The sequence below is a fragment of the Elaeis guineensis genome, chromosome 9 (assembly GCF_000442705.2).
Source record: "Elaeis guineensis isolate ETL-2024a chromosome 9, EG11, whole genome shotgun sequence".
In the NCBI taxonomy this organism is placed as follows: Eukaryota; Viridiplantae; Streptophyta; class Magnoliopsida; order Arecales; family Arecaceae; genus Elaeis; species Elaeis guineensis.
In genome coordinates this window covers 23,377,391-23,393,420 of record NC_026001.2, presented here as the reverse complement: position 1 = coordinate 23,393,420, position 16,030 = coordinate 23,377,391, and the positions used below count along the sequence as shown (strand labels likewise).

The 16,030-nt window shown below is 35.8% G+C and overlaps 1 protein-coding gene across 3 annotated transcripts in view; it reads right to left on the bottom strand.

Annotated features, from left to right (window-relative positions):
- Positions 1 to 5,649: 5,649 nt before the first annotated feature.
- The window catches only part of LOC105051288 (regulator of nonsense transcripts UPF2), a 46,779-nt gene continuing 36,398 nt past the window's right edge, over positions 5,650 to 16,030 (bottom strand). For all 3 annotated transcript variants that reach the window (XM_010931639.4, XM_073243649.1, XM_029266509.2), the window contains 6 exons: positions 15,660 to 15,761; positions 13,050 to 13,301; positions 12,743 to 12,961; positions 11,050 to 11,220; positions 8,697 to 8,882; positions 5,650 to 7,277 (listed from right to left, as the gene is read on the bottom strand). In XM_010931639.4, coding sequence (XP_010929941.1) covers positions 6,294 to 7,277; positions 8,697 to 8,882; positions 11,050 to 11,220; positions 12,743 to 12,961; positions 13,050 to 13,301; positions 15,660 to 15,761 — 1,914 coding nt within the window. In that variant the 3' untranslated portion in view covers positions 5,650 to 6,293. The remainder of the gene's footprint in view (positions 7,278 to 8,696; positions 8,883 to 11,049; positions 11,221 to 12,742; positions 12,962 to 13,049; positions 13,302 to 15,659; positions 15,762 to 16,030) is intronic.

Genomic DNA, 16,030 nt, shown 5'->3' with positions numbered 1-16,030 from the left:
TTACTCTTTTCGATCAATAATTCGAAGGAAAAATTTTTCATAGATTAAGTCTTCATGAACTTGCAATGGCTCATACTTTATCACGTTATTTGGATCAGGTACAAATTTTCTTAGTAGTGAAATATGAAAGACATTGTGCACTTTAGATAATTCTGGTGGTAAAGCTAGTTCGTAAGCAACATCTCTTACTCGGCTCAAAATTTCAAAAGGTCTAATAAATCGCGGACTCAGCTTGCCATGTCTCCCAAACCTCATGACACTTTTTGTAGGTGATTCTTTTAGAAAATTATGATCACCAAAGTGAAATTCCAATTCTCTTCTTTTTCTATCTGTCCAACTCTTCTGTCTATCCTGTGCTGCTTCAAGTCTTTCCTTGATCAGAAAGATTTTCTCTCTAGCATTCATTTATTATCAGTAAAATCCTTCCTTATTTACAACTAACGTATTTCATAATATCTTTTGATTTAACAAAATTAATATTTCTAATCAATTCAGACCATCACGCTTTTGCTGCGCACTCTGATCTCAACTTACCAAATTATCTAAGTCTATCAAAAATTAAAATATCTTTGTATATTAAATCAATCAGAAATAGATCCAACTTTCAGATTTTATATACAATTTAGGATAAAATTTAAGATTTTCTTGTCATTACTATCTCTTAGGTATAGCACATCAAAATTAAATCTTCATCCACCTTCTATGTTTGAACTTATTACATAAGCTTCACCACTCCTCAAGAATCCAATATGTCTAGAATTAATTTGAGTTAACCTTCGATTTACCTTACAATCATTTAGACAACTTTCAAACCAACTTTTCTTTGCAAAGAAATCAAAATCAGCAGAATTATCACGTCCTTTATCAATATAGGTTTAGCATTCCAATGTCTTCAAATATACCTAACATAATATATCAATACCTCCCACTTTATTCTAGGATCAACACTTCTCGTACTCAGGTCAACCTTGCTAATTGAAATCTAAGATATAACTCGTCAATTCTATTATAGACATCATATGCCATTTATACATAAATTTCATCATAATACCTATTGATTCGAAATCAAATTATTGAATTTATATATATATATATATATATATATATATATATATATATATATATCTATCATGTTCCTTATTATCTTAGCCTTAAGTTCAAATATCACTAAAGTCACAATCCCGAATAATAATAACCTTAAGCTCAAATACTACTTAAGTCATATTCTCTAGTGATCATAATCTAAACTTTATATCATTCTATCACGTCTTTAATGATCATAATCTTAAGCTCTGATATTATCCATTATACTCCACTCGGTCACATCCTATTGATCATACATAAAATTTTGATATCACTTTATAATCTCAATGATCTTAAACCTAAGCTCTGATATTATTCTATCATATCCTAATCATTTATATTATTTATATCAAAATCCCCAAAGATTATAACCTAAGCTCTGATACCATAAAATGTCACGCCCCAAATCCGGGACATAACACGGCTATGCTACCGAGGGATGGAGCCCACGATAACACAAAGCCAATCCATCATAATCATCTAAAATCCGTCAAATAAAAAAATTCAATTCTATTATTCATCAAATAATCGAACCAATATTGGTTCAGAGCATCTAAATCCAAAGATGAAATAATCCAAGTCTTAAAATTCATAATGACTACAATCCATAAACATAAACTGAATTCCTAGCGCAAAATTTTTAAGCTTGCTATGCCGATCTTCAAGCTTGAATTCCTTTTGCCGATCCTAACCTTATTTCTCTGTTCAAACAAAAAGAAAACAAAAAGAATATGAGCTACACTAGTCCAGTAAGTAGAACTTGCGCTTTCTTATCGGATCAAGCATAAGTTTTTCATGATAATGCAATATTTAGAAAATAACAGATAATATAAAATAAAGTATTTTATAGAGCATATAATAAAACAAGTTATAAACTCATCATGCATGCATAAATCATGTATATTTCACAATCATGAATCGTAAATCATTTTCATCATGTATTCATATCATGTTTCAAAACATTGCTCACAGATATTCGTGCTAAGGTCACTATTATACCCGTGACAGGGCCATGTTTCTTAATCGACAGAGTTCTTAATTCATGTGCCAACTTTATACCCGCTGGCAGGGCCATGTTTCGTGTGGATGCTAGCTCCGGATGTCGACCTTCCCGAAGGAATTCATTCATAGCCATCTGAGAGCCTTTGAAATCCTTATATCTTTTTCTTAAAGCATACATATACATAGATGGAAAAATAATGAAATTCATGCTTCATAATCATGCTATTTTCATAAGACATATTCATGAAATCAATGCTCATAATAAAACATGCTTTTTCATATCACATATGCCGATCCTTATTTTATGAAAAATTATAATTTCATCAATAGCAATTCTTTTCATAAAAACATGATCATTTAAAAATAAATAAGGAGCATAAGATCCACTTACCTCGTTCATCTTAGATCTTCAGACTTTAGAAGAATCAGCTAATCCTATTTAAAATATCCAATCATCATCAATTTCTATTCCATGAATATAATAAGATTAAATCATAAGAAAAGAGGACTGTTGACCGGATGTGTCGGACCATCCAGATACTAGGGCAAATTCAGGGTCTCTGATCTGAGGGTCAGATTCAAGTGACTTGATCAAGAAATCATGAAGCACAGATCGAATTAAAGTCAAGATCAATCAATAGGGTTCTTTAATAATAAATTTGAAAGATCTTTGATACGATCAAATGAGGTTGACATACAGCACGGATATCAAAGCAATTTCAGATCGTCTTGTTAGAGTCAATATGAGCCTCTAAAAGATGAAGGCATAATTCGATACAGGATTCATAGATCTTCTTAGAGAGAGAAAGTCGATCATGAGAGAGAAAGTAGAGAGAGAAAGTAAAGAGAGAATCTTCGTATCCTTCAAAAGTGACAATCATGATTGAGATCATCAAAGGTTATATCAGGATGACTTAATATGGATTAACCATGATCGATGTTATCAATTTCGAAGAAGGATCGGATCAAGATCTAATCTACTGCACGAATTTCGGAGCAGTCTCAGATCATCATATTTTCATCTCAAGTTTCTCCTAGGGTCTGTGATGCAATCAAAGAGAGAATGATCCTAGAGAGACAAAATCCATAATGAGAGATAAAAGGTCTAGAGAGAGAAAATAGGGAGAAAAATTAGAGAGAGAAAATGGAGAGAGAATGTAAAGAGAGAAAGTCCAATTCTAGAGAGAGAAAGATTTAAGAGAGAGATGAGAAAAACTTTCTCTCACATATATTTTTTATTATTATATATATATATTTTTTTTTCTTTTTCTTTTTCTTTTTCTTTTTCTTTTTAGAGAGAGACAATAGAGAGAGAGAAAGAGAGAGAAAGAGGGAGAAAGAGGGGAGAGAGGAAATTTTTCTCTTTTCTTATTTATTTATTTTTTTTATTTTATTTTTCTATTTTACATTTTCTTTTCTTTTCTTTTTCTTTTTCCTTTTTCTTTTCTTTTTCTTTTTCTTTTTCTTTTTCTTTTCTTTTCTTTTCTTTTCTTCTTCTTCTTCTCGGGCTTTCGTTAGGCCGAAATAGGGGACCTAGAGGTCCCCATGCCTTGACCGGCCGATCACGGCCATATCATGCCCGACGGTGGCCGGCGGCAACGGGCGACTCTCCCGGGTTCGGAGAGGCCAGAGCCGACGATCGGTGTGACCGTCGGTGCCGAAAAAATTGGAGAAAAGAAGAGGCCGGAACAGGGGGTTTTCCTTTCCAACAAAATCTGGCGACACCCGTCACCGGCCATCGTGCCCACAGGCACGGGAAAGAAGGGAGAGGAGAGGGAGAGGAGGGAGACATTTCCACAACCTCCGGTGACCCCCACCGGCGTGAAATCGCGGCGAGCACAGGTCGAGGGGCCGCGGCTTCAAACGAAAAAATCGGAGAAAAACTCCGGCGATCGTCGGTGACTCTTGGATCTACACTTAAAGGAGAAGAGGAGGGTTCTTATAGAGCTCGTCCTAGGGTCTTTTAATGGCCCTAGGACTCTGATTTTTGATTGGAAATGGAGAAGAGGAAGACTCCGATCGGGAGTCTTCCTGCTCTATTTTTTTTTTTTTTTTTTGGGGCTTAGTGGGCTTTTGGTTTAATGGGCCGGGTTATCACAGTTTCCTTCCACAAAGGCTAGATTTGCACTCATAAGCACACTGGTCTGGTCGTACGGCTGTCCAAGGCATGCTTAACATGACCCTTGTTTATGTTGGCTATGCTATGTATTTTTGGGATGAAATCAGATGGGATCATAAATTTTGAGCCCAACTCAAGGTGCACCAGCAATTTGCAGGTTCTTATTAACCTTGATTTCAAATGCTCAAGCTTGTTTTGGGCCAGGCTTAGGCTAGGGGTGGTCAAGCTCACGACTGCTTATTAACCTCTTGCTCATTGAATTTGGTCGATTTGATGATGTGTGGAATGTTTAAAATCATAGTTAAAAGTTTAACCCTTGAACTTTGTGATATTCAATTTTTTCATGCTCTTGGAAACCTTAGTGGTATGAAAGTAAGGGAGTATTTAGTTTGTAACCGAAATTGAAATGAAAATGAGAATTGAAATAGTTTGGAATCGAAATCGGAATGGCCAAATCTTCTGAAGCGTTTGGTTCATGATCGAAATCGAAATTAAAATGAAAATTTGAATCTATAGAGAAGAGTACGGATTGAGTTTTATATAGATTGAGCAATTTTCATTCCATCCTAGAATCGGAATCAGAATGAGACTCCTTCCAACCAAATAATTGGAATAGGAGTCACCCATTCCGATTCCAGACCCTCACTCCTCTGACCAAACACTCCCTAAATGAATAAAAACAATGTGAGGACAAAGTGATATTAATATGCAGATGATAATTGATCTTGTCTTGGTGCTGATTCTTTCAAATATGATTTAAATTAGGAGAACTAAATGATGCACGTTTCTTTTCCTAAATTAATTGACAGCATATAGTTTTCATAGATCAGCAGAATGGAACAAAATTTCTTTCTAAACATGCACTACTCAAATGCCGGATTGCAAGGCATAAAAAGGCAAAAGAAAGATAAAGTAAGTTCAATGAGGTAGTTTTGGACGTATCATTCTAGATTCTGTGAATTCTTCTCCACAGATTAGCTGGGATCTGCTAGCTCCCTCAATGGTTTAGCTTAGAACTTAGGTTCTGATATAGAGGGTGAACAACAGTGTTCTTCCTTTTCTCAGTTGGTAAGCCAAAACTGATTAAAGCAAATGCCACTCAACTCCGTTATTTTATTCTTTTTCACTCAAATACTCATATGATGCCCTCATTGACGCAGTTGAATTAAATCACTTTATCAGAAGAGCAAAATGAATATTTTGAAGAAGAAATATCCACAATTTTTGCCTCCTAAACTCATTTACCCATGAAATCAACAATTCCATAAATGCAGGATGGAGAGACTTTCTTGAAATAGAAAGGAATAGGTTGACCTATTTACGTAGGGTTAACTTGTTCCGCTATCCAAACGCAGGCTTAAATTTCTAGAATATTCCTCTGGTTCGTCTAACCATTGCACACCTTGCTTGAAGCTTTGTCTTTTGCTCAAAATAAAACCATAAAATAACAATTGAACAAGAGTATTTTCTTCCACACTTTCCTCGCTCTTTAATACATCAAATTGTATTCAGTAATATACGGTCTAGATGAAAATTATACTCATCACAGGCCCTAGCCTTCAAACAGGAAAGCGGATACAAGCTTTAGCACAATGGCAAAACTTTAGCAAAGGCACAATAAACAAGCTACATCCATATCCAAGTAGAGGTCCGTTCTATGAACAGTCGATCTCCAGAAGACTAATTGCCAACATTCGTGCTGGCATACTTATGGCATGCTAAAACAGCTGTTATATCACATAAAATAGAGAATTTCTAGTAAGACCGTGAATATTATCTAATCATAACTTCTGTGATCTCCAAACTCCATGCAACTCTAAGACAACGACAGAAATAGTATATAGTCTCACAAATACTTCACTCTGAAGAAGAATGCCTGAGTGGTACAGCAGCTTGCATTGATCGAGCTGCGCACTGAAAAGGTTCCAGTGGTTTGGATTTCGGATTGGCAACTACCGACCACCACCCTTGTCAAATTTGAACCTTAACGAGGTTGAGGAACAGGCTAAGATGACAGTTCCAATGACCATCCTTGCAGATTTGTAAGAAAAATCAAAAAGTACCCATGGCACCAATAACTGTCATCTGTTCATCTCCTCCTGCCATACCCATGATAAAACCCACCAGATGAATGATGCCGCTGCCGTGATCCTGTCCTTCCTGCACCATCCCAATTGCCACGACCCACCGGCCTACTGCTACCACCACTGCTCCCAACTTGCATCCAGTTTCCGGCCTGGGATGAAATCCCATTTGATTCCTCCTCTTCCCTCTCATTGTACTCCAGGATCCTCCGCTTAATGCTCTGCTTCTCCTCCAGCTCTGCAGCCTCTTTCTGCTTTGTGCTCTGCACAAGAGAGCAGTCCTGAGGGATATACATCTGCTTCGTCTGCTGCTTGTTCCCCTTCTTAACAAGCACCTTCACTCTCACCTTGTTGTTACCTCCACCGCTGCCACCCTCCTCATCTATCGTCTCCTCCCCACTCTCCCCCTCAATGGTCCTCGAATCTTTAGAACCCTCAAAAACATTCATTGGTATCATCATGTTCAGAGTGGGCCTTGCCCGTAGCTCTAATTTGCGAGACTCCAAACTCTCCTGCATCAGGGCTCTCAGCTCCCGGTCAAATTCCTCTTCCTCCTTCGGATCAACTTCCACCAACTTCTGCCTGACCTGGACACTGTCTTCTTCATCAGAACCAATGGGTCCCCCATCATCTTCATCATCACCATCCCCTTCAGATCTGTCATCTGATTTGTCCTCATACAACAGATCTTCCTCATCTTCATGGCCTTCCTGATCAACGCTGCCACTATCTGAATAGCTTTCACTGTCTGGCGGTTCCTCATGGCCCCTGCCATTTTCCTCCATTCTGTTTGCTACACTGCTGCCATTGGCTTTGATGTTAGTTGTTTGGGATGGACCTTTCTGGGATTCACTATCAGAGTGTTTCTCACTGCTGGCCTTCTCGATTGAGGCCATGCGTTCATGTTCTTCATGTTCAATCAGTGCTGCATTAACTTCCTCGATGGATGAGTATCGAGTCATGTTTGGTCGTAAATCAGCAAACATATCCTGCAAGCATTTTAATTAGTGAGCACTATCCACTAAATTTGTTAGTGCAGAATACATACATAATTTCTTTGTTTCTTCTTTTATTAGTTTCTTTCATATTCAAGAATTATCATGGGAGGGTCACCTTCCAGGATCAAACCTGGATCCTCTCCTTGGAGCTAGCAGCAAGGAGAGAGGTGCCAACTGACAAACCAAAATCCAATCAGCCAGAATCTCTATGATTAATTCAGCAATACCATAAGCAGAACTAATGTTCATGGTCAAAGCTAGAAAGAAAATCTGCCTTTTCCAAGGCATAAGAATTATGTACATTGTGATGCAAAATAGAATACAGCCAATAGGTATTATGAACAGCTAGACCATAATAAGCATCGGTGGAGCCAATGGACTCACGGACGAAGACTGCAGTAAGCAAATATTTGATTTATTTCTACCGTGAACGAGCATGCAAAGCTCACTCATGGGATTCAGAGTTTTTGATAAATTTTCTTATAAATTCTATTAGGGACAATATCGAATTTTAGCCAGCTCTTCATATTTATAGTAGAATAACTCGAGGATATTTCCTTGTTGTCAAGCCCAATTTCGAGAATGATTATGTATTGAGTTTAATGCTTGAATTAGAGTTAAGGGATGTATATAATACATTGTAAGAGGTAGCCTTTTGACATATTAATAAAATATTTTGACACAATTTCCTTCACCAATGAAGGGTTTTTCAATCTAATTTACTTCTATTTGTATGTTAATCTTTGACATGCAATTCCATCAATCAAATCACAAGAAAAAGGAAGAGGAAGTAAACTACAGCGAAGAGTTTGCAGTTTGAAGATAACATGCTAATAGAAGTAAATTGGATTGAAGAATCCTTCACTTAGTGAAAGAAACTCTCTCGAAAAATTTTATTAATAAGTCAAAAGGCTGCCTCTTACAATTTATTATGCATATATTTATAGGACATGATCCCCTAACCCTAATTGGTCATTATTAAACCTGATACAGAATCATAATTGAAATAGAACTCGACAATACTTCAGATATGCAAACCTGGCTAAAATTCAATATTGTCCCCAATCAAAAATTTATAAGAAAATCCACTAAAAACCTCTGAATCCCGTAAGCAAGCTTCACACTCTCACTCATGGGATGAAAATAAATCAAATATTTTCTTACTGCAATCTTCGCCCACGAGTCATTGGCTTCTCCGATGCCTGGCATGATCTAGCTAATCAAAGTACCTGTTGGCTGTACGCTATGCTGCATCACATTGCACACACAAAGTAATCATAGCTACGAGTGTATGGTAAGTGCACTGTCACCTTACATGCTAGGAAGCTCAAAGCAACTTAGTGGAAATAGGAATTCCACTATTGAATGAAGAATAATGAATAACTACTTGACAAGTAAACTTTGACTAACCTGAATGTCAAACTCAATATCTAGTGGTATTGGACCTTTGCTAAGGACATATCTCTGAAAATATATCAAAAATCTATCAAGCTTCCTCTTTGAAGAACCTCGATCAAAATAGTGACCACATGTCTGAAGAAGTGTTATTATCATCCTGATCCGGAAGCAGTCTTCTGGTGGATCCAGTACATCTTGCTTTACAACAAGAAAAACAAAAAGAATGCTCTAGTAAGAAAAATTTGGCCAAATAATACTTCCATAATGTTATATGAAGCAGAAAAATGAAGGAAAAAAACACTTGATTTCATGAACAAGGACAAGTTCAGACTGCAAAATTAAAATGCTATTCATGACACCAAATAACTGAATGAACTAAAACAACATCATGTTGATAATTTTGATGGGTTGGGCTTATTGCAGTCCATCCTTGAGTCGTTTCTTGTACTAAATATATGCATCTATCGATTATTATTCTGTCAATATCTAACTTCTGAACTATAAGGCATTTTTTGTCTTTACCCCTGAGACTTTTAGAAGTTACAATAATCAGATAATGGAACAATGGTTGGCAATTTGTGCATTCAGATAATTAGTTCTCTTACCCTCTTTCTTATTCTCCTTCTCTTTATTGTACTGCCTTTATTTTTTCATATAACTAGAAAAGCAGTTGGTTGATAGCAACACAATATCTCTATGCATCTCCATGTCTGATTTTTAAGCATGTTAATAGTCCCAATGTACCCCAAAAAACATTTATTGCTTTGTGAGGTAAATATGCAAGATATGGATATGCACATGCAGGATACCATCAAAAGAATTGCACATTACATATTTCCACAAGAACCACGTTCGGTCAATATATCATGGCTAAGCCGAAGCATGCCGCTGACCTTGAGTAATGTAGCTGGGTATTCAGCATATCTCGGCCTCCTAGTCTATAATTTTGAAATTCTGTGTCTTAGTTACTTTCACCTTAATCTGCCAGCCATGTGGATCTGACCGGTCAATCTGATCACTTGTAACTAGCAGAAAATTAAAATTTCATGACCTCTACTAAACTGCAATAGGACTAATTATTTTCATAGAGTCCATGTATTTTAAAGTTCATAGTGGTAAAAGTTAAAAGATTTCCAGAGTTTACATATGATAACTCCAAATTAGCAGTTTCCTTCATTGGAAATAATGATGATTCCATTGGTTTAGAGTTCCACCAAATGAACTGGACCTCCCATGTGGGGACTCTACAAGCTTGTGCCTCACCAACATCAGCAAAAAAAAGGGTATACAACATAATTTTTATCTGTTTTTCATCTGTACATAATAATTCTTTATGAACAACCTCAAGTCTCGACCTCAATTTTTTTTTTTAACAATGTCTTGATTGACTAAACTTGATTGCAACAAATTTTCAGATTGTTGAGCCTGTGCAATGCCCAAACCTGCTCACAAGAAAATGTAACATCACAAATGAGCAGGAAGTGTCTTGATCTATGTTGAAGCCAGAAGCTATGTAGAAACATCATGCTTTGGTAACTGGTTACACCAGTTTTATCCGAGCAACCATTTCACATCACATTGTTAACATCATGATTAACTAGAGCAAAGCTTCCTGTTTCAGTGATCATAAGCAGTTAACATAAAAAATGTCCCAGGTAAGAACAGTTCCAAATAGCATTACATGGTTAGGCAAGAAGAAAAAAAAAAAAAACAAAAACAGCAAAAATAAAATGCTAGTAATTAATGGGAGAAAAGTGATTAAAACACAAGTAACATGAGAAGAAAACATTTCTATTATAAATCCATTATCCAGGATTTTATAAAATTAAATGACATTTCATGATTAGGAAACAAGGGTAAAGTCATGCAAAAACATTTGAAACAAGGATCGAGTTAGAACTTGCAATCAAAAGATTTTAAGCTTGAGCACAGTTGTTTATTTTTTTGTCCGTTTAGGTCATTCATCACCGAAATATAAGAAGCTTTGAGCTTCAAACTTTAAAAGCATCATACATCAGCCAACGTATACATGAATCCCTCAGATGCAGGTCAACAAGGTAAACAATTTGTAGAACGCCAAACATAATGGACATAAAACTTTGATGAATATACTAACTGATAAATTTTTCTAACCTCTTCTGTATGCAAATTAACCAAGTATATAATGCAGTAGAATTGTTAGTCAAATAACTAACCCTTGCTGAATTCCAGAAACCAGATACGGTTTTAACTTTAATAATTCATGTCATGTCTTCCCATGCCAGCAGAAAAAATTCTATAAACATTAATATAAAAATTGAAAACTTGAGGTAAGGAATACACATAAGAATTTCAATAATCAATAATAATAAGGAACAATACTTACTTCTGGTGTTCCATGGCCGAAAATGATAATCAAGTATAATGTTTCAAAAATTACAGATGAATCAATATGCTCATAGTTGTATAGCTCTCCTAAGAATCGCATGTGAGCAAGGCGCCGCTGCTGCATCCCATAATCATTCAATTCTAACCCAAGCCTAATCTCCTCCAAAACCTGGAATTGTTTATCATGCTTTTTTAAAAATAATTAAACAATGATATTTTTAAATGCACCAGCCATTAACTGAAAATAATAAAGCATAGTACCTTTGGGGCCTGAAAATTCTACTGAGCATCTTAATAAGAGTTCTGATATTCAGGTTAAGGGTTGGAAACAAGAACAGGAGACCAAAGAAGATGGATGGTAATGCTGAAATATGATATCGTGGCTCATAGCACTTCGGATGTCTAGGCTTTACACATGTCATGATCTTGGCTGCTTATATCTTGTTTATCTCTATATTCAGTATGTTTAACACATCGTAATTTCCTTTGGCCATCTTTCACACATGGTCCCTCAATACATATTACGTATATCATGTGATTACATGACTTATATGTACTCAAAATATGAACTTCCATACGAGTTGAAACCACAAATGAATCTAGAAAGTGCTAAAAGAAAATATGCGATGATTACACCAAAATGGTATACATCTAATGACCAAATCACACTAATTTTCAAAAGAAACCCAAAAATGAGAGAAAGCTTAAATGGGAAATGGGACTCCTTATGGTTTCATCGATTTCCAAAAATCATGAGATGAAACATCAGAAAATGACAAACTCATCACTCATTTAACTCCAACCAACAAAACAGAAAACTCAAATCCTACATATGACATAAAATTGAGAAATCTAGGGGAAAGTTTCCATTAATATTATGAAAGCCGGAGGGATCAGTCTTTCCTTATCAAATGTAAGGCACGGAAGTTGCTGAAATAAAGGCTAAATGAAACATAAAAAGACAGCTTTTTTTTTTCCAGAAACTCCTAACAAAAATGATGCTTAATCATTTCAGATTTAACAAGCTAAAGAGAGAGGGGGAAAAAAATCAAATCTAAGGATACTGAAGAATTTACATATCTCAGGTTCCTGAACCAATATTTGAAGATGAGGTCCCTTTGATTTTTTTTTAAAAACCAAAAAAAAAAAACTTTTTGAAGATGGGGAGTATACACTTCCATAAAATTCAACCAGCCTAGATATCCTTAGTTATTGAAAGCAAGGTTTGTCATACCATACCGAACCAGACGGTATAGGACGTATCATATTGTACCGGTTCAATAGCAATATACAGTACAGGGGGCATACTGGCACTCAATACGCCAAATCGGCCCCGTACCAACACAGTAATCAGTTGGCACTGGTATGGGGCTCGGTACCGAGATGGCGAAACTTGCATAAAAGCATGCAGTTGACGAGATGAGTCACAATAATCTGCTAAATTAACTTGAATGCTCAATTTTGAAACTACAAAATATGCATGTATCAGATCACGTAACACTTTATGATACCAGTAGTCAGGAGAGATTTAATACGAAATAGAACATATACTGTTAAGATGAAAGATACCTGAAGATCTACCAACAAGATCTTAAATTGGATTTTGAAGGAAGATGGGCCTGGTTCTTATATTCATAATTAGGGGAAAAAAAAGGCTATAAGATCTCAAATTCCCAAGCAAGAAAACTGACCTCATCCACTACTGCTACTGCAAATTCATCATGATAGCGACTGAGGCCTGCAGTTAGCAAAGCAATCAGATGAACATGATTGTACTTCCCCTTGTGGACCTTCAAAAAGCACTTTAAGATATATGGTTCACATTCTGCCCAAGGTAACTTGCGCAACTGCCTAAGAACATGCTCAACAGTTGACTTATCGAGATCTGAGAAAAGCAATTTCCTGATATACTGCAGAAAACAACAATATATTAATTTACACAACTTATTACAACTGTGTAATCTGAACAAAAGAATTGAAGAAGTACTAATGTGATACCTGATGTAATGGAGGGCGTACTTTAGAAACTCTAGCAGATCGTTCAGGTGGTTTGCACAAGTAGTAAGCATTTTCTACCAGCGTACTATGACGTGGATCCAAATTTTTGACATTCTTTAAACGCATCATTATTTCCAACATGTTTGCCATACGTATTGTTGTTTCTGGAGATCGATACAGAAAACGGCCACATGTCTCAAGAAGATTGCACGCAACATCTATGTTATGGTGAGTGAAGTCATCTAAGCAGGCCTGAACAAAAATAGATGACTCTCAGGAAAATCCAATGTTGAAAGCAGCCTATGTTAAGATGGACTATGTGCTCTAGTAAAAGTATCTGCAGCTCACAATACAGATGGCTTATACCCCACTTGGAAACATCAAGACACAGCAGATTAATATGAGAAATATGCACAAAAAGTTGTCCAGAGCATTTTAAATATCGGATACTTGTAAAGCCAAGACAGACAACTGTGGAAGGCATGGTAAACTCGGTAAAGGAGGAGGAACCTGACAACCAGCAGCATGACATACTCTAGACATGCAAGTGGAGTAATGTTGAGGCATCTAAAGTCCAGATGGGTGCAACTGTTCTCACTGATGCAAGCATCAATGCTGGACTACAATGCAGCCCGAAATAAACTATTTAAGCACCAAAACAAGTTTAAGAACCTTCAGGTCAAAGTTTTTAAAATACTTCAGTCTTCAGTACAATCTGTATCACTTCTCAAGATTTAGGACTATTAGATTTATAGTTGTCTTCACAGAAACCCAGTTTTGGACTGGAAAAAAATGAGGTTTCAACAATATCTAGTTATCTACATTTACATTCTATCCATTTCTTATCTACTCAAAGATGGAAATTCTTTCCCTTTGCTCCACAAAACCCCAGAAGTGGTACAATTGTCATAACAAGAGTTAAGTAAAATGTAAGTTTGGAGTTACAGATGACTGACTCATGATTCATAAGGGCATTACATTAAAGAAAACAAAATAAGGTGAGAAGGCATACAAAATCAGGTGCAACAGGGCAGTATTACATTACAGAAAATAAAACAAGGTCAAGCATAAAATCCAGGGCACCACAGGGCCACACCTCTATAAAATATATTTTTCTGAGTAACCTAAAATTTGCTTGCTAATGATCTGGGTAAGTAAATGCCATTTGTCAAGGAACCTCAACCATTCTAAACTAAACTTTCTCGACCTAAGCAACAACTGAAATAGGAATAAACCAGGCTAAGAGATACATCAGGACCCCATATATATAATATGGGGGGCACTCCTATAAGTACAGAGACCTAAACATACTCATCCTAACACAAAACTAAATACAAATTCTGGACACATTTTACCAAAAATTCCATTACAATGAAAGGACATGTGCCTTAACAGAACAATCAACAATAGTTGACCCACAATTTTCAATAAACCTAATATTAAACATGTTAAATAAACTTCACTCTTAAGTATTCATGAGTTGAAATTAGTCAACAGAAGCAACTTTTTCCCTGATTGAATGATTAAAATTAGTATACAATTAAATAGTGAATATTAACACACTTTATGACATGACTATAGTAATCTAATGTTCTAACATATGAGACCATCAGGCAGTGCCAATCAGTCAAATTCCAACTTGATCTCAGGAAATAAACAGACAGTATGATTTTTCTGAATCTTAAATTTGATCCCATTCAATTTGATCCAGATTCTGCAATTGCATCAATAGTTTACTAAAGGAAAGTCAACCTATCAGAAGGAGTTTTATTTCTCAAGTTTCTCTGTATTTAGCAAACGTTAATTTATCAATTTATACCTCCAGCTTGGAGAATCAGCCTTGTAGAGCATTTTAGGCCATTAACATGCCAGTCACCAGTTAGTATTCGTATGTATCCACACACCAGAGCCTGATCTACTAAGCTTTAAGATTGAAAGATAATGGACTTCTCACCAGTAAATCCATTTAATTATCAGCAATTAGGCTTGTTAAAGACAACTATTTTGCATGGAGCACTGGGAAAGGATTTTGGATATAGCAAAAAGGAAATTCAAGTTAGTCGGAAACCAACAAATTGCAGCACATGATCTTATCAACTTGGCATTAAACGTTCTAGTGATGATGAATGACCAAAATTATAAGGTAATAAGAAGTTTTACCAAAATTTTTAGTTTTGTGTCAGCATAAATTGTAAATATAATTCGGACTCAAACTGACAATTATTTCTCATGCCATTCATTCTCTGCTTTAATTAAATATGATAGATTGTACTAAAATTTATAAAGGGAAGAGAAAAGGATTAGTGTGATAAAAATAAAAAGATTAAGCAATGGAAAGTAAAAAATAAAAACTCGATAGGACAGACCACTGAATGGTACTTGTCCAGCTCATCCAACAACTTGGCAATGTACTTCCAAACAAATGTCTAATCTTCGAGGGCTCGCTAATGTTCTCAGCTACGATACAACAGATCATCTTACATTAACAACATTATCAACTTACAATCAATATGTAGGTACTTGCTGGTCTGTTACACTAAAACTATCAGATCATAAACTTTATTTGTGAAAACCAAGTCGGTCAGACCTTGACTACCACATAGTACATACCTTCAAGCAACTAAAAACAAGGCCTGCAGGTGCAATTTTAAATTTGCAAAGCTCTCCGATAAACCTGATGTTCTTTATCTTTGTTTCAATGTTTGTTTGATCCTGAAAGAAGATAGTTACAAAAGTCAGTCCAATAAGAATATTCAAAAACATACAGAAAATGGACTCGAGTACTGATTCCACCATGCATCTGAATATACATTTGGTAATGTTCATCTATTACCAAAAACAAGTCATTTATGGATATTAGCAGAAGGTTTGTACAGATTCAGTATGGTATCTATTCCACTCCACAAAGATCAAGATCAAATGAATGTTCATTCTTTTTGTTTCAAAGAAATATATCTTTGACCTCTCAATGAATAACCATC